Raw genomic sequence first — 19,275 nt, 5'->3', positions numbered from 1 at the left:
GATTAAGGCACTGTAGGGATTTGAAGTAGTGTCAATTTTGGCTCCACATGCCCTTTTTAGTGACTATAATGAAAAGTTTACTTAAAGTGTTAAGTTTAGTTCTTTGAAAATTGCCCTTTTATAATTTGAGTCACCACAGTAAGGATTCCAGGAGAGATCCTTTTGAACCAAACAGGTCATGTTTCATAGAGTGTAACTTTGGGGGAAAAGGGATGGAATATTCTATTCCTACGAAAAGTTTTACTACCAAAACTCATCTGATTTGGCTCTCCAAAGAAAAAGAAATGCATAGATTTTGAGGCGAATATAAAGCTACCATATGTACCAGGGAGACTTTGAAATATTTCCAGAGTGTCCTTAATTCATTTGAAATGCGTGAAAATTTTGAATTTTATTTAAGAACAAGTGGGGGGAACCATTTAATCAAAAACTTGAGAGTGAAAGATGGCTGTGAGGAAAGAATAATTTCATACTTGCTAGACATCGCTATAATAGATTACATAGAACATTTGGCTGATTTGAATTAGAACCCACATGCCTCCTCCACCCCCAACCTTCTCTTTTCATCTCATTAGAGCCTCTTCTTTTTACCCTCAAGTGTGGTTTCGATATGACTAGGGAATGGACACTAAAAATATTTCTGGAATGACGTGACCCTCTCTCGCCCCATCCAGGAAAGGGACAAGGCTTCACAAGAAACAGCACATGCTTTCCTTTCATTTCTGGGAGTCCCGGGGTCAACCTACAGATGCTGCTTCTTCCGTGGCCGATGGCATTCAGACTCCTCGCTGCTGCCGACGGGGCCAGGCAAACAACTGGACAGGACAGCTCAGCTACAGAACACTGGCCACAGTCTCGGCCAGAGCAGCAGCCCCCCAGCCACAGACCACCTCCACCGCCCCATCCAGGAGCCTTCCCACCTCCCTCAGGCTTGCTGCCGCCCCGCCACAGGGGCTGAAGAACTGGGAGGTGGTGGCAGCAGTGGCAGCGGTGCCTACAGCCTTGGGGCCAGTCCAGACACGTGGGACCCTGCTTCGGGCAACTCTGCAGCCCCTCCGGGGCCGGAGACGGACCCAAGACTTCCCCAGTGCTCACCATTGTCTTTTCCTGTCGCTGAAACCTGGGCAAGGGCTCATAATGGAAGCTGCCCCTCCTGAGCTGAATTCGAAAGCAAGACAGGCGGAGGTGGGGGACGGGGTGAGCAGTGCTCAAGACAGCCAGGAGCTCAGGCAGCAGCTGTGGCCACTTCCCAAGCCTTCAGCCTCCTCCCAGCGAGAAGCGAAATACGTGGAGATGTGCGCTTCAGCTGAAGTCCAGAGGGAGAGTCCCCGGACCATGAAACTTACCCTGGGGCACTGCCCTGGGGATCAGAGGGCCTCTAGGAGCCCAAAGGAGAAAGCCCAAGATGAACCCAGCAGTCAAAAGTGCAAGACTCCAAGCCCCCAGAACAATCCTGCCTCCTCCGAACTCTCTAGATCCCAGCATTCTGCCTCTGAAGAGGGTGGCAACTTCTCATCTTCCTCATCCTCCTCCTCGATGAACAAAGTAGAAGAGGATGGCCTTTCCAAAATGGAGGACTCCACCACATCCACAGGGGCTCTGGCCACCTCTTCTTCATCCTTAGGCTTTGAGAGTGAGAGTGGTGAAAGTGAAGGTTGCCAGCCCATGGGAGGAGAAGGAGAGAAAATATCAAGAGGAGGGGGAGGAGGAGGAAAAGGAGGAGGGGGAGGAGGGGCAGGAGATGGAACAGAGTGCAGGGACATTATTGCCAAGTCCCAGGGCAGCAGGGACCCCCCCAAAGTCGAAGAGGCTCACTACATCACCACCCATGAGATCCAGCTGAGTGAGGTGGAACAGGACATGGATTTCGACGTGGGACTGGCCTCCCGCTGGGATTTCGAGGACAACAACGTGATCTACTCATTCGTGGATTATGCTTCCTTTGGTGGCAGCGACGAGACCCCAGGGGACACCACCAGTCTGACCGAAGAGGACGACGACAACAGCTGCTACCTCAGCACCACTCCCAGCACCAACACCACCCGGACGCCCAGCCCTACCAGCAGCGACCTGGCCCGCCCCAATGCAGGCCACAGTGGCCGCGACACCAGCAGCACGGAAGTGGGCAGCGGCCCCTCTGACAGTGGCCCCACTCCCCCACCCACTGGGCCTGGCACTGCCCCCCTGACTGAGGCCTTGCCCGAGACCCCGGAGGCAGCTTCAGGGGCAGCAGCCGCCGCCGCAAGCAGCTGTGGGAGTGCAGCAAGCCAGATCCTCCTATCAATCAAACCGGCTTCCCGGGCTATAAATGAGCCTAGCAACGTGCGTGCAAAGCAAAACATTATTTATGCTGCCAAGCATGAAGGCGACATGAGCCTCCGCATCTCTACAGCTGCTGAACACAATTCAAGTTCTCTGAAGCAAAACCCGGCTGCAGCAGTGGCTCAGGACCATGCAAAGAAATTCATTGCTGTCCCTGCTCGCCTGCAAACCAGGTGCGGGGCCATCCGGGCAAAGGAGCTGGTGGACTACTCCAGCGGAGCCTCCAGTGCCGTGAGCGAACTGGACGATGCCGACAAAGAGGTGCGTAACCTGACCTCCCGGGCCTTCCGGAGCCTGGCTTACCCCTACTTTGAGGCTCTGAACATCAGCTCCCGGGAGTCCTCCGCCACGCTCTCCGAAGTGGGCTTTGGGCGCTGGTCCACTTTCCTGGACTTAAAATGTGGGGGTGTTGGGGCCAGGGTGGAGCAGAGCCTCCTCAGGAGCAGCGCGGCCTCTGTGGCTGCAGGTCTGAGGAAGGGCAGTGGGGCCCGGGCCACTGCCGACCAGCTCTACATCCAGTCCAAGAAGTCTCAGACCAAGGCCTTGGAGTTCGTGGTTAGCAAAGTCGAGGGGGAAATCAAACATGTGGAGACGCCCCTGTGTTTCCAGAAGCAGGTCCAGACGGGCTCGCGCGTCGTCACCCTTTTGGAGCCCCTGAATGTACGCAGTGAGAGCAAAGCCAGCTCAGCCCCTGGGCCTGGCAGGACCACCAAAGGCCCCGGCAAGGGTCCCGGGTCGGCATACACGGACGACGGCTCCGAGACCTCCGAGGGCAGCAAGCCCGCCTCCCGCGCTGATGGCCCCCAGAAGTCCAAGTTCGCCTCTAGTCTGCTAAAAAATGTCATTTCCAAGAAGATGCAGCGGGAACACGAATTCAAAATGGAGAGGGGAGAAGTCAGGGATACATCCCACCACCTCACAGGCACCTCCAAGGAGACGGAGGGCGCCCCCGGGAGCGAGAGGCAGCGAGAGAGGGGCCTGCAGAGGCAGAGCTCTCGTCACTCCGAGGCCGGCTCCGAGTACACCGTGGTCAGCGTGTCCGACGCGGGCGGGGAGGGGTCCGTGGCGGGCTCCAAATCCCCCGTCTTCAAAGCCAGTACTCCTCGCGAGCGCAGCGCAGGCCCTGGCCGGAATTTCACCGATGGACACACAGAAGTGTGTGAAATTAAAAAGAGTGCCTCAGAGACTGTCAAGGGCATCTTCCTCCGTAGTCAGAACAGTGCGTTCCGGTCATGGAAGGAGAAAGAGGCCGAGAAGCGAGAGGAGCAAGCCCCTATCGGGAAGCTGAAGCTGCCCAAAGGAGGCGACTGGCGGGCTGATCTCGGGGAGATTTCTGCCAGCAAGAACACCATCATGTCACGCCTCTTTGTCCCCAACATCCAGCAGACACCCAAGGACAAGCAGCCGGGGAAGCAGGCCACCAAGTATCCTGCTGCTCAGGCCACTTCCACAGCGGTGATCAGACCCAAGGCTCCCGAAATCAAGATCCGGCTGGGGAGTGTGCAGCAGCCGAGCTCAGACTTCAACATTGCCAAGTTGCTCACACCCAAGCTGGCTGGTGGCAGCGCGTCTAACCTGTTCAAGACCATCGAGGACAATAGCAGGGCACAGCAGAAACTCTTCCGCGGGGACAACCTAGAAAAAGTGCCTCATTTCCAGGTGAGAGACATCAGAGACAAGTCCAAGGCTCAAGGCCCCCTCCACCAGGTGAGAGATGTCAGGAAACTAATTAAAGGGTCAGGGGATAGCAGTGACAAGGGCAGTGTTACCCCAGAGCAGGGGCTGACTGGACCCAAATCCAGGCAGCTGTCTGCAGCAGCTGGCGGATCTGGATCCCTGTCTCCCATGGTGATTACATGCCAGGCTGTAGTGAACCAGAGGGAAGATAGCATGGACCGAGAGCCCAGGGAGAGCATGGGCAAAGGGGGTGGCAGCAGAGTCTTGAATTCCTCCTCCCCAGAAGGGACAGTCTTGGTTCACAGGGCATCTGGCAGGCTGCCTGTGGCTACCATTGCCCCCAATAAGCCCGAGCAGGGCTCATACCTACCTGTGCTCAAGATTGTCTCCAAGGCTTCCACCCAGAAGACCCCAGAGAAGCTCAAGGAGGAGGAGGTCAAGGAGGAAGGGAAAGCCACAAAGCCAGCCCGGAATGCCCTGGAGAAGCTGACTGCAGCCGTGAGGTCCATGGAAGAGCTGTACAGCTTCAACAGGAATGAGTGGAAGCGCAAAAGCGATCCCTTGCCTATGATGATGGACAGCCACGTGCTGTCGCTCATTGCCAGTGAGGAGAGGGAAGGGGTGGTGGGTGCTGAGGGCGACCACGACAAGCTGTCCAAACGGCTTGGTGAGGTGGAAGAACGGGGCACAGGAAACAAAGCTGGTGTGGTCCTGCGAGGGGCCCCCATAGAACGTCTGCAGCGGAGAAACTCCAACCCCAGCGCTGAGAGTGTGTCTGCCAGGGCAGCGGCCTTTGAGAACCTGGCCAGAGAAAGACCCCGATCTCTCTATATTCCCCAAGTCCACAAGGATGTGGAGAGAACACAACCCCTGCAGCCCCTCCCACCACTCCCCAGCAACCGGAACGTGTTCACTGTAAGTGCCAGCAGCGTCCAGAAAACTGGGGGTGTCGCTGGCAAGTTCCCACAAGGGCCTTCTCCAGAGAGTCCTTCAGCGGCTAAGGGCATCAAATCGCAGGGACTCCGGTCCCTCAAGATCCCTCCAGCCACCCGGACACCTCCTGATGAGGTGACCAACAGGAAAAGTGGCAGCAATTTGGAGAAGAGCAACAGTGACTGTGAGAATTACCTGACCATCCCTCTTAAAGGAAGCTCTGCTGCAGGGGAATTTCTTAGCAGGCCTGGGGTTTCCAGGGAGGGGCCCCCCAACTCCTCAGCTGCCACTCTCTGTAGTTTACCCCCACTGAGTGCCCGCAGTCAGGTCCCCAGTAGCTCCAAAGGCTCTCAGGTTAGTGGAACCAGCCGACCAGCTTGGCGTACCAAACCTGAAAACCCCCGGGAGACAGTAGCTGCCCCCCAAGGGCCCCAGAGCCCTGAGCATCCCCCCACCACCATCTACCACCAGCCTCCGCTGCCCTTCACTCTACAGGGGGCCCAGCCCCAGGTCCTCTGCTTCTCCCCACCCAGCATGCCTGCTCCTGCACCTGCAGGCTCAGCTCCAGTTCCCACAGACCCCTTCCAGCAGCCACAGCCTCAACAGACCCAGCGTAAGATGCTCCTGGATGTGACAACTGGCCAGTACTATCTGGTGGACACACCGGTACAGCCCATGACCCGGAGACTGTTTGACCCTGAGACAGGGCAGTATGTGGATGTGCCCATGACCTCCCAGCAGCAGGCTGTGGCTCCCATGTCCATCCCTGTGCCTCCCTTGGCCCTGAGTCCTGGGGCTTATGGACCTACCTACATGATTTACCCTGGGTTTCTGCCCACTGTGCTGCCCACAAATGCCCTGCAGCCCACACCAATTGCTCGTACTCCAGGAGGCAGTGAGCTCTCCCCAATGGTGGCTGAGCCTTCCAGCAAAGAGGCAGCTGCAGCGTTCACGGAGGCCCCATACTTCATAGCTTCTGGTCAGTCTCCAGCCGCCTCATCCTCCTCAGCCCCAGCAGCCACATCTCAACTTGTAGGGGCCAAGGGCTTTGCCCAGCTGCATGGCAAGCCTGTCATCAGCATTACTTCACAGCCCCTGGGGCCACGGATCGTTGCTCCCCCTTCCTTTGATGGCACCACCATGAGCTTTGTGGTAGAACACAGATGATGGGCAGCCACCAGGAAGTGGAATGAAACACTCCTGGTAAGTGAATTTCACTTTGATAATCAGGTTTAAGAGAGTGAGAACAATAATTTTTTTGTTTGTGTTTGAAGTAAGAGATTTACAACAAAGGAGGCTGTCTCTAAAAATGGATGTTTTGAGAGAATAGAACAAAACCACATCCAATTTACAAAGGGGATAATTTTGCCAGGATTCCCCCCTGTCTCCAGGCTTCAGTCCCCAAGGTCAGCCTTTGCCCTTTGACCTTTTCAGATTGCCTGAGTGTTTTTTCCCACCTGAGAGTAGAAGGGGAGTGAACCTTGGGTCTGTCCCTTCAGTCTGTTGTAAACGTTGTCAGGGCAAAGAAATGAAAATCCAGCTTGGATTTTGTGGAGTGAGCCTCACTCTGCTTGTGACAGCCCCAGGGACAGGAGGCACTGAACATCCTAGGAGGTCATTGCAAAACCCTTCAATCTGTTTGCTCCCCAGAAGTATGGAGAAGCAAAGACAGATGTTTCTTGTAGAAACATTTTCTAAAATCTGCAGAAAAGCTTCTTTCTCCTCTTGTATCTTCCTTTTGAAATTGCTTATAAAAGCGTCTGTATTTTTTAAGCTCTTGTTTTTCAGTTTTCAGATAATCAGAACACATTCTTAGGATGAGTTCAAGGTCTTTAATGTGTCTTACACACACACACACACGCACACACTTTGATTTCTATGGAGGATTCTGGAGCTGCAGTTACTCCTTGCTTGAATGGAGTTGCTGTGTTTAATCCAGTCCTGTTCAGACTGAACACATTATGCTTTGCTGCTAATCCCCACAAGACTGTTATTTTCATGTTTGCATTCTTTCTTCAGAAAAGAATCAACTTCTACACCTACCCCCAGGTAAAGGAAATCAGAGTAAATAGATTCCTGACACCTAAGTTAATCCAAATGTCCAAACAGGAATCCCTGGAAATACAGTACATGGAACTTGATAGGAAGAGGGAGCTTTACTTGTTCAAACCGGGACACTTCAGGTCAAACACATGACAGGGCAAAGACACCTTCAGATATGAGCGTAAAGGTGTCAGAACTGTGTGGGGACAAACTTGCCCCTTACAGTCCTGTTCTCTTCAGATAGGGAAAGGGTGATATTATAAATGCTTCTAGGACTTTCAGTCTTTGGTAAGATCATATTCTGAACCAAAAAAAAAAAAAAGAAGAAGAGAAATCCTATTTATGCTTCTATAATAAAAAATAAGTTATTTCTCTCTTCTCTGTTATAATTGAAAAGGAACGGGAATATTGTTGCTTTGTGCAATGAAAGAGCCTTCATTCTGGAGTTAGGATCATTGGATTTTGGAGTCACACAGCTTCTCACCAGCTGTGTGATGTTGGGCATTACAAGCTTTTTAGCATTCATGTGTCATCTCTAGTGGGGACAATAATATCTAACCCTAAACATGTATCTAAATATCAGATGGTATAACAGTGTATTGCAAGCTAAAAATTTTGTTCAAATTAAGGGATTGTTACTGAATATTATTACACTTATTGGACTGTAAGACAACATTAGGCATTGTTTAAAAAACCCTTAAACCTTTCTCTAAGAATTCAGTTGAAAGCACAAGCCTCATTTTAGCTGCAATCTATAAATACATTATTTAAATTATTCTTCTGGGAGAGTCTGCAACAGGCACTGTGTGATGATAATATATAAAGAGGGGAGGGAGAAAATTAAAGCCAAATAAGTCTTATTTTGTTTAGTGTAGAAAATTAAAAAAATATTCAATATGCATGGGTAGGAAACTCAGAATTAGAGAATTAGTTTCGCAGAAGGAAAAGAGTAGCCTATAGGCAAAAGTGTTTTAATCGCTTAGACAGGTGGTGTGTTTACCTAGGGCTGTTTGGGACCAGCTAATGCTAGGAGACCTTTGTGCAAGCTGTGGAGGTACAGAAGCAAGGGGAAGGGAGGACAAGGAAGAGAGGAGGGAGGATCGGGCACACACTTGCACAGTATCCTCTTAAGCAGCTGCCTTTGGCCTTTCTCCTGTCTGTTGAGTCTAGAGAGATTAGACTTGGGGTTGTTTCCAATAGACACAGATATGCATTAGAGTTTTTAGCATTTGGGACTTGAATGGTGATATTTGAAAATTTTTCCCTTTTTGAAAGCACGACCTTTATTTTAGTAAATAAAGCCCTAAAGATAGACAGAAAGGCCAAATCTGGTTGGCAACTAAAGATTAGCTTTTTGTATGTAGGCAAAAGTTGACTTAGCCAAATTGAAATAATGAATTAAAAATTTTTCAAAATTCACGTTTTTGAACATTCAATACCACCCTCCAAAGAAAAGCCAGATGGATTTTTTTTAAGTGTGTAATTCTTCTCCTTGTGTAAAAAATTGTAAGTACTGTTCAGATATTTCAAGATGCTCATATAGATGGTCAGTGTGAGAAATCTTGAAAGGTGATTTCAGGTCAAAATTTCCTTTAAAAACCAGACTTATTGCAGATATTTGTTTTGAGGTAGGGTAGATTTATGTGCTCTTTTCAAATGAGAATTTATGTAAATGATTTTTATCTGACCACAATATTTCACAGAGAAGAAAACTGGGACTTAGAAAGAAATGGTTTGCTGAGGTCCCCAGAGAATGAGACAACCAGGATGTTTAGAACCAGCTCTTAACTCCTGGGCGACACCATGCTCCCTGCAGACCACTCTATGTTCCTTGGTGTGACGCATGGAGCAAAAAAGGGACAGTAAAGAAGGTGTAATGAGCTCTGAACTGGCAGCAAGGACACCTGGGATCTGCTCTGTGGTGGCATTTGGCCATTAACCATCTGTGTTTCCATTTGCCTCTCTGGACATTTGTAAAATGAATGTTTCAACAAAATGCGCTAATTCAACGAGCATGAATTACATGCCTACATTCCACCAGCCACTGTGTACTCCCTGTTGGGGCCATAAACCCACATACAGATAACACAAATTAGGGGCTTACACTCCAGCAGGAGACAAACTTGTACACACAAAACTACAAAACAAGTGTTCAAGAACTGTCATAACCTTTAAGATTCCTTCCAGTTCAAATAATAAGTATTTCATCATCTATTTTTAGCACCACATTGCAACAGGGAGCTTCACTTTTTTCCTTCCCGTATATATTTGGACATAAACAGCTGCTGTTATCTTTTTCTGATTATTCTCTTATAAATGTTCCCTTATTAAAAAAATTTTTATAGGTGAGTTTTTCTCACTTCTCTTCATCCTGTGGTCAATATTCCAGTATTTCTCAGATTTTGCCATGCCACACCACATCTAAAAAGTAATAATATTATTCATTTTATTATTATTTAGGACTCCCATCTCACACTGTGATTAATGGACAAGGCTGTGTACCACCTGGGACCCAACTGCTCAGGTGGCTACAGCAGTAACCCAATTGCAACACACCAGTGCACTAGGCACACCAGCTGCAAAACTTCACCACTTTCTTTTTCACTGTTGTTAGGCCTTTTTGTCTGTCTATTTTGGTTTTTAATGTTCCCTCTTCACATGATCTTTGAAAACTTTTTAATGAGTTTTTTTTTTTTTTTTTAGATTTCTGTTATTTGAGGCACATGGCTATATTTTTCTCTTCCTGACATACTTTCCTGCCCATCCACTTAGATGCTATATTTTTGTTTTAAGATTTTAATTGAGACTTGATACTAAATACAATTTACAAGGGCATAAAGATAAAATAAATATGTAATATTAATAAAAGAAAACTTTCATTGGCACAAATAGTGGATATCAGCCTAAGGGAACTGCAATTATTTTGTTTCATTTTTATGTCCTTTTTCTCTTTTTACTGTAAGCCTTTGTTTCTTCATTTCTCCCTGTGTTTCATGTTGCTCCTGCATTGTTGGTCTTTCTTTTCTATTTACTTCCTCAGAGTGATTTCTACCCCCTGTATAGGGCCCCATGCATCAGCAACAGAAGTAGGAAGAGCAAGGGCTGGATTCAGGGAGAGCTGTTTTATTATTCTAAGGGGTCCCTAGACTGGTCCTTAGATTATCAAACCCAGTCTCTTTGTACTAAAATTCCAAGAGGAAATTGGCACATAGAGAGATTAAGTGACCCTTCCTTAGTCACAGAACTGGGACTCAAAACCTAAATATTCCATGCCAAAGTCTTTTCCTTTTTTAGAGGTGGAGTCACTACATTGCCCAGGCTGGAGTGCAGTGGTGCACAGGCGCTTTCTTCTTGCTGTCCATTTCTCCTTTTCCTTTTCTCCCTAAGGCCACTTTTCTTTGGAGTTACTTCCTGGTGTCTGTCCCACTAGTCTGTCTTTTTTCCGTTGCCATTTACTTGAGAATTTGTTTTCTGTCCTTTGCTTTTTTTTTTTTTTGCAACTTGTTCCTTTACTGTGGTTTCTCATTTTCCATTCACTGCAACTTGATTTAGTTCAATGTGCCGCCACCTTACTTCTTCCCTCTTCCTTACTTTTTTTGTAGTTTGTTTTTATCACAGATTAGACCGCTTAAAGGGTAGGACCGGGTGGGTTCTCCAGCTCCCTCACCTGAATGTTCTTTTTTTTTTTTTTTTTTTTTTTTTTTTAAATTTATTTATTATTATTATACTTTAAGTTTGTAGGGACATGGTTGCAGCTGGAAACCATCATTCTTAGCAAACTATCACAGGAACAGAAAACCAAACACCGCATGTTCTCACTCATAGGGGGGAACTGAACAATGAGATCACTTGGACTCAGGAAGGGGAACATCACACACCTGAATGTTCTTAAAGCATTGTACTTGCAGCCCAGGCAAGTCATCTGAGGGACAGGGACTTTGCTGACTCAGCGCATGCAGGCCAGGTAGCTAATCCGCAGGCTATAACCTAGACATTTTATTTTCACTTCATTCCATAATTACCTTCACGAATTGATTAGTTTATTTCTATTTTCCCCACTAACTTGGTAGTGACTTCCTCTCCCAATTATTGTGTATAGCTGCTGTTTTGTTTTATCTTCTTAATGTATTTTTTTGTTTTTGCCTTTTCTTTTCTCCCTTTCCCTTTAATTGCATTGTGGCTTTCCTCTAGCTTACTATTTCATACCTTTCTTCACAATTCCACTGCCTTTATATTTTCTTTTTTAACTTACCTAAAATTAATAAAAAATGAAAAGTAATAGCTAGTGTGTATTAATCACTTAGTATATACCAAGACTTAACATCATTGAATTTCTAACACAGGTAGGTACTATTTTTAATCTCTGTTTGACAAATTAAACATTAACTTGTCCCACATCAACAGCTATTGAAATCCAGGCACTTGGAGCTCCATGCCCGTTCTTTTATAGATCACCCCCTTGTTCATCTATTTGTCTTATTCTCTGCTTTCTGGTCTCAGTTCTTTGTTGTAAATTGTACCTCTTCCCTTATCTGTTCTTTGTGTCAGGACTCTCCCACTACCTAACTTCTCCAAAATTTTTCAGCCCTTGCATTTTTCCTCTCAGCCACATCAGTCCGCTAAAGGGTTAATTATATGAAACATTAAAGTCCTTGTGGATGGGAGAAGAGAACACAGTTGGCATTTGACTGGCTGCCCTGCTGCTAATTTTCCAAACTTCTGTTTCATTCAGAGGAAATAGAATCTTCTGGCCATTTTACTGCCGTGGAGTGTGTGTGTGTGTGTGTGTGTGTGTGTGTGTGTGTGTGTGTGTTGTGGTTTGGGGCAAAGGGCAGGGAAAGGGAATAAGGTAAGAAACTGACCCTGAATCTGTCAGTGTTCAGCATATACTAAAACTCTGTGCGTGCTTTTCATTTATTAAAAAACTAGCTGTCCTTAGAACACTGTATGCCCCAAAAAGAAACCTGAGCCAGCTTAAGGACTCCTAGGAGCTGTGGCTCCCAGCGGTGGGAGAATTTTTGTTTATGTAAAGCAGAAGAATGTGGGCTATAAAGGTAAGGGTGAAATCTTCTTGGATGCCAGTGAATTAAAGCATTTTAGTTGAAGGGGAGCTGTGTGGCTTTTACTAAAGCACAACTACGTGTGCCTTGAAGTCAGGCAACCCCAACTCAGATTGTAATACTGTTACTTACTAGTCTAAGTAACTAATCTTACTGACTAGTCACAGTGTAGTCCAGGCAAGTGACTTGCTGTCACTGAGCCTCATTTTCCTCATCTGTAAAATGGGGTACATTTCGGGAGAGTAGTGAAGACTGAATTACAGAACCATGACAGAAGACAGCACATATACATGGCATGTAGTAAGTGTTCAAGCTCCCTCATAAATGCCTCAGAATACCCTTATCTTCTCAGGGCCCTTCACCAGAGCAGAAAATCAGCTCTTATCAATGCAGACTCCCAGGGTAAGCATCATGGACCTGTGCCCAGGATTGCTCTGTATTTCCCCAAACCGGAGGCAGTGCCCACAGCTCTGCAGTCCTCTTTGAGCTAGCTGGCTGATCTCTCAGGGCAGGCCAGTTGGCTGTGTGTCAGGGTACTCTAGTATCCCCCAAGGCCTTCCAGAATGTTATACAACTCTGAGCATAGCTTGCCAGCTGTGTGTGGTGATTTTCCCCTCTGTCTGGGCACAGGCCGGCGTGGAGAAAGGGAAAATCTGACCCAGGATCCCTGTTGAACTCTGTCATGTGTTCTGGTCCTAAAACCATGGGAAGTCATCCAGTTAAACTCCCTGGTGACACAGTGTAGTCATCCTTCATCTTTACTGACTTCTTCATGATCCATTCTACTGCAGCAAATGTTTGTGAGGCCTCTGACAGGTTAGCTATATTGGCGATTTTTATTACTTTGTCTTTAATAGGAATTGGGAGCAACTTTACTAATTCTCAATTTCAAATCAAATTCCTCTGAAATTAGTGTAAGCAGAAGCGATCTTCTGTGAATATCCAAAAAGGCAGTATCTATACTATCAATCCCTAAATATGATCCTAGTAGATTGTATAACCAGATTTCTCCTTCATTTCTCAGACTATTACTGTCCTATAGTGCAATGTCTCTCTTGACTGTTTCTTTCTTTTCTGTCTCTCTGTCTCCCTTCAATGTCTTCTCACTGCTCAAGGAGTCTTTGCAAACCTTGCCTTGTGATAGGACTCAGCCAGAGTTGTTGTCAAATCCTTGGATCCACATTGAAATTATTCTTCTGAGTCCCATATTTTCTTTTCTCCCTCTTGTAATCAAATTTTATTTTTCTATTGCTGCTTTTGATGTCCTAAGGTAGAAAAACTTACATTTAGCAAATGAGGGGTCTCCAAATTCACAACGGTCCCTTTCATCTTGCAGGTCATTCCTCAATATAAAATACAACACAATAAAATAAACATGGAGTATATACATATGAGCTTAAAAATTATTCTTATGGACTTCTTTTTTAAAACACATATTTAAACAGGTTTGTTTCTAGATGACAGAATTAAAGTGTCCCTTGCCTTGCTACTCTGAGTGCATATAATTGGCTAGACAGCTGTTATTTGATACTTTTGGGAGGTTATTTTTCACATGAGTCTTCTTAATCCCTAACAAATATTACCTGTAGGCCACTCTATTTCTGTTTTCATAATATTGTGTTCAAATATCAACTCCCAAATGTTTTTAAAAAAAAAAAAAAAGCTTACTTAGGCAAAGTTCTGGTAGATATGCTAGAACTTATGTGGAGATAGAAAAGGCTAACCTTCAGTAAGCTTTTAAACATGTCAATGCTATTCTAGAATTGATTTAACTAAGTTAGGTTCTAATCAGTACATCTTATTTTAAACAAAATGTACTATGTGAACTTCGACATAATTTAAGTACTGGTCATTTGCTTTACAAGAATTCTCAGTATGGAGTTTACTCATTTAATAAGATTGATAACTAAATTTCAAATATTTCCATTTAGCTTAAATATTTCTGCATGCTAATATTAGAAATACATCTATTATTTTATCTTTGCTATGAATGATTTCAATGAAACTGAGCATTTAACTTTAAAGTCATTTTTGAAGAGTTGATTAGATTTGATTCAAGTTCCAGTTGGGGCAATTTCTCGAAGTTGGCATAATGTTCAGTAAGTTCATAAACACATTTGCCAAGCACATTTTAAAATGTTAACTTCATTGTTGACATTGAAATTAAACAGTTAAATAAAATGTATTTTAATATTTTTCTTGTTTCGTAAAAGTGAAATTTGCTTTTAGAACTAAAAATGTTTTCCTTGACTATGTTTTTTTTAAAAATTTTTTTATTTTATAGGAGCAAGACAAAAAGATGGACTATTCTTCTTTAATCTGGAATTTGCATTGTAATAGCACTAAGAATTAATTCATCTGGAAAACTTCTTCCACATGTGTTGTTCTTAATTTTTGCTTCTTATAAGCCAAGTGTGTAAGTTTCTGTATTTTTCTGAACAACCCTCTTAAGGCAGTTTTGATTTTAATTTTATTAAGTTGATTGAATGGTTGCATTTTTTCCCTTTATGACTATTTCTTTTTATACTTCAACACAAGATATAAACTTTCTATTCACCTCCTTTCCCCCTGTACTTGTGACTAGACAAACAATTCCTTTGTTCCCATTGTTCAGTCAAAACATGCAACAGAATGGGATTGATTCTGTTGTGAACCAAGCTAGCAAATCAGTAATTTGGATCACGAATCTCCTTATAGGTTCTTGGAATATATCAAGACTAGCTGGCTGAGTTGTAGTACATATTTAAGTTTGCAATATGGTGGTCTGCTCTTTGAATAATATATCAGCCAAACCTACCCATGCTCTTGGTTATGCTCTATGTGTTATTTTATTAGGTTTGGCATGATTTCAAATGTGATTGTGAAAAATGGTGGTTTTAATGTTTGTGCTTTATTTTATTTTTCCCATTTGTACAATGCCACAACACTATTTGTTGTCTTAAAATAGAATAGCTTGAAATACTGGAAAGCCAATGATTGCATCTAAAATTAAGTACTTAGTCTCAGAAAGGTATAAAATATCTATTTTCCTTTAAGAATCCAACTATTTTTGTGGGTGTATAGCATTTTTCTTTTCTTCAATAATTCCCTCCATAGTTGCATACTCATGTCTCTCATGGATTGTTTGGAGTTTAAAGAGTGACCCTTTGGGGCAGTAGAGTAGAATACGGCACTAATTCAGTGGCTCTGATTCACTCCAGCCCTAGCCTTGCTATCCCAATAACAGTAACCTAGAGTTACAACACTTGCTCCTTATGAGGCAGGTTTGAAGAGATGTCAAGAATCCAAATCACGGAATCTTTTATCGACATTCAGTACTGTCTCAGTTGTAACCCAATTCTGAAGGCTATTTGAGTGAGTGAGTGCAGTGAGTCTTGAAGACTGGAAGACTTGATTGAACAGATAAATATTTAGCTTGCCATAATAAGTGTATCGATAGATACTTGGCAAATGTTACGTTGAAATATTACTTAATTACTTTTTAAAGGAATAATTTGAAGTTTTTCTCAGGCTTTTTTTTTTTTTTTTTTTTTTTTTTTAGAATCTCCCTTTATTTACCAATTTGTTGAAAGATAAAGCATTCTGGTAATTTTTTAATGCTCTATTATTATTTTAATCATCAGCAACATTTTATTTCTGCTTAAAATTTCTTCATAAGCCACAGAGTTTTATGCTACTCATGACAAAAAGTGTGAGTAAAAAACTATGAGACTGAGTTTTGTATGATTTATATAATCTTGTTACTTTGTAGTTATGCTTCCCATCTCGGACTCTTAAAAAAAACTTAATTTAACTTTCAGGGTCTTCCTTTAAGGGATCTTACTCTGAAAAAAGCTTCTCTTGCGTATAGGGAAAGGTTTGAGGCAGGAATAGTCAACTCTGATCATGATTCAATTGCTTGTTGTGCTGATGAGCTATGAAATGAAGCTATAGACTTTATGAGATACGAAATACGAAACATAGTCTCTATGCATAAAAAAGACACCCTTGTGCCAAATTCAAGAAAAAGATATTTCTTTATCCTAGAGGTCTTCTTACCCAGGCATAGCAATCAATTCCCCCCATAACTTACTGAGGTTTTCTCCACTGGGGAACAAATCTTACAGCATCAGAGCTTCCTCGTTTTCAGAAGAGATTGCCTGGGTATAAGGTAACTTAATATTGACCCAAGAAAGTAGAATCCCTTTCAGAAATCTTTACACTTATTTTACTGAAAGCAGCACCAAGAAACCTCCAGTATTTGAATACACCTGGTGAAACCCATATAGGATTTGGGTGGATAGTACCAAACTTCTTAAGACTGGTTTAAAGCCAAATGTGACTTTCAGGAAAAACCAGTGGCCATGTTGAGTAGCGACCGCTCACTCGCCAACTCTTCAAAAAGAGAAACAACTGCTTCCCTAGAAAATGTGGTAGAGTTGAGAGTTTGGGGCCCATAATCTATGTATCAGTGTTTCTCGCCAGCAGATTTGAGTTTTAAATTCTCACATTGAGGTAAATTAGGACACAAAAGCTTTTCATTTGTTTGTTCTATACAAGAGACTTCACCTTTTAGGAAGTTGCCAAGGACACAGTGATGTCCAAGTGGTTAAAAACGCAACTTTTAAATAATGTTCTATTAATATCACGTCATCTATTGATAATTTTATGGTTCTCTATGTCACCAAATCATACAAAGCTGCTAGGCCATTCACTACCTCCAGTGATAGGAAAAAACATTTTCACAGGCATGAGGTAAATCTCAATCTTTATTTTTATTGTTTTGTCATTTCTTGAGGTTGCATGAATATTTGAATGAAGTAATATACCCTTCCTTTTATAACTCAGATGGAATCAAACAAGAGTCTATGAAGCCTTCTGACCTATAAAACTATTACTCTAATAATGTCCCTTTAGCTACTGAACTTCCCCTTTATTTTTTATTACTATAATACCATTAGTAAAACATTTCCTAAATAGTGCCTTGAACTTGAATCTAATCAGATTTGCAGAGTCTGGCTTTTATAATATCCTCTTAGGGTTATATGTGTGGCTCAGTTTTCCAGAAGGGCCACTTTTTACTTCTTGATAAAATGGTCATTTTTGAAATCTGTTCCATTTCAATCGTTTCTGGAAAACTGAACGCATTTGTAACCATATAAAAATTTAATTCACCAGAATGTATTTTTTTAAAAAGTACTCACTGAAATAGCCCTCAGGATTAAGTGAAGGCCCAGATATGTAGGTAATGACATAGCAGATAGGCTCTCTATATGTCCATTTATCATGGAGTAAATAAGCTAAAGCAAATTACACTTTATATCTTTATAACAAATCTCAACTATTGACATGCATTTCTAATACATCCTTATGTCACTGGAAATATCTGGTGATATAAATTCCTTTTTCTTATTTTCAAATTTGACATTATCATCTTTACCTCTTAAAAAGATACATCTTAATTGTTTTCATACTTCATAGAAATCAAAGTCTGTGTTTGCTACAAATTGAATGCTCACATTACCTGAAATAATACTTTGGACTGCAGGACAGGACAGTATTGATTCCTAAGTAGATTGACTATAATCTCATGATAAGTATGTATATGTGCATGGGAAAACAACATTCAACAATAGTCTTTGTGTTTAAAAACTATCATGGTATACATTTACTTATGTGGTGCTTGAGGAGTTTCATTCTACAGTTTACAAGGTGTAGGTTTGCACCCCAAATTCTCAGGGTATGCTATTTCACCCAAATACTTGAAAGAAAAAGGTGCCCTGTATTTTATCAGTACTGTTGAGGGGGAAATTTTTTGTGTAAGTTTGTTTGAGAAAACTGTTTATGAAAATCAAATTCACAAAATATGTTAGGCTTTCACATAATTTCTAAGGAGATATATGTAGAAATAAGATATATATTATCAAGAGACTGCTTATATATTCTTAACTAACTTCTGGGTCCTAAGTAGACCTCACAGGTGCATAAAATCATTAATAAAGCATGTAGCACTTGCTAATTGGTGCCTTAAGCTTGAATCTAATCAGAATTGCAGACTCTGGTCCTCTGGGGTAAAAAACATGTCCATCTGTGGCACGTGTGAGTACTAGGCCCAGGGGAAGAGTCTGAAAATTGAACTCCTTTGTATGTCCTGTGTCTCAGAAGAGAACTGAATGTTCAGAGCAGCGTTTGTAAGTTGTTAACATTCAGTATTTCATGTTGCAACTAGAACACATTAGATTTATTCTTGTTTAATTCATCATGGTGCAGAATAAAACACACATACACATCTGATTTGATTTCTTTTTCTTTTTTTAAGTTTCATAATTGCTTTTTATGGCTAGTGTTAATGGCAAGAAGTCCTTCCCAGGGCTCCCTGAATAACCTACCATACCTGTATCCACAGCAGGTGATGCTTTCTTTTTATCCCCACTTTGAAGACATGTGTTTCTGTATTTACACATAAATTATACTATTGTACAGTAAAGACAGCAGTGGTTGAAAAGAATGTGAACACTGTAGAAGTTATGTTGGAAAAGAGGAGAGTAAATTGTGTGATTAATGGGGAAGGATGTTGGATAATGTTATACCCCAGACTATGAAAAAAGCTGGTGGTAAATGGGAAGAATGTGAAATTTTAAACTGCTCTCAACATAGGAATCTTGGTGGAAAAGGTTCCTACCAGAGGTCTGATATGATTCAATTGTAGAATGCAATGAACTTGGCCAAGGGAACTTTGAATCCAGCCAAGGGGACTTTGAATCTCAACAGCTCTGAGAATCACATTTTCAGTGCATTGAATATGGAGTAAACTATTTAGACAAGGATTCTGTGAGACTAGCCTACTTACCTTTAATTGCCAGCATTTGTAAATGATTGTGCAATCTTGTGTAATGGTCTTTTATTTTGACTGTTTTGGAAAAAAAAGTTTTACTGTTTTTTTTTTTTTTTTTCCCCAGTAAAAATTACTTTAAAGAAAACACGCATTGTCTGTCTTTATTTTAACTCAAAAAACAAGCTTTGGATAGTTTTATTTTCTTCTACTTTAAATCCTTCATTTAATTAAAATACTCTATTAGTATTTCACATCCAGGTACTATTCATTTTCTATTGCTGTGGTAACAAATGACCACAAATTTAGTGGCTTAAGACAACATAAATTTATGATCTTACAGCTCTGGCTGTCAGAAGTCTGGTACTGATTTTTGCCTGTACCCAGAGTATTTTACTTCATGTACCCAGAGTATTTTGGCCAACCTAA

The 19,275-nt window shown here is 42.9% G+C and overlaps 1 protein-coding gene across 1 annotated transcript; it reads left to right on the top strand.

The window, feature by feature from the left end:
* The first annotated feature begins 379 nt into the window (after positions 1 to 379).
* C5H4orf54 (chromosome 5 C4orf54 homolog) lies at positions 380 to 18,994 on the top strand. Its single transcript, XM_025386280.1, has 2 exons — positions 380 to 6,135; positions 14,320 to 18,994. The coding sequence occupies exon 1, from the start codon at positions 706 to 708 to the stop codon at positions 6,097 to 6,099; it is 5,394 nt and encodes a 1,797-aa protein (XP_025242065.1). The 5' UTR covers positions 380 to 705; the 3' UTR covers positions 6,100 to 6,135; positions 14,320 to 18,994.
* The last annotated feature ends 281 nt before the right edge of the window (positions 18,995 to 19,275 follow it).

Source organism: Theropithecus gelada, chromosome 5, assembly GCF_003255815.1.
Source record: "Theropithecus gelada isolate Dixy chromosome 5, Tgel_1.0, whole genome shotgun sequence".
NCBI lineage: Eukaryota > Metazoa > Chordata > Mammalia > Primates > Cercopithecidae > Theropithecus > Theropithecus gelada.
This window is presented reverse-complemented; position numbering and strand designations above follow the sequence as displayed.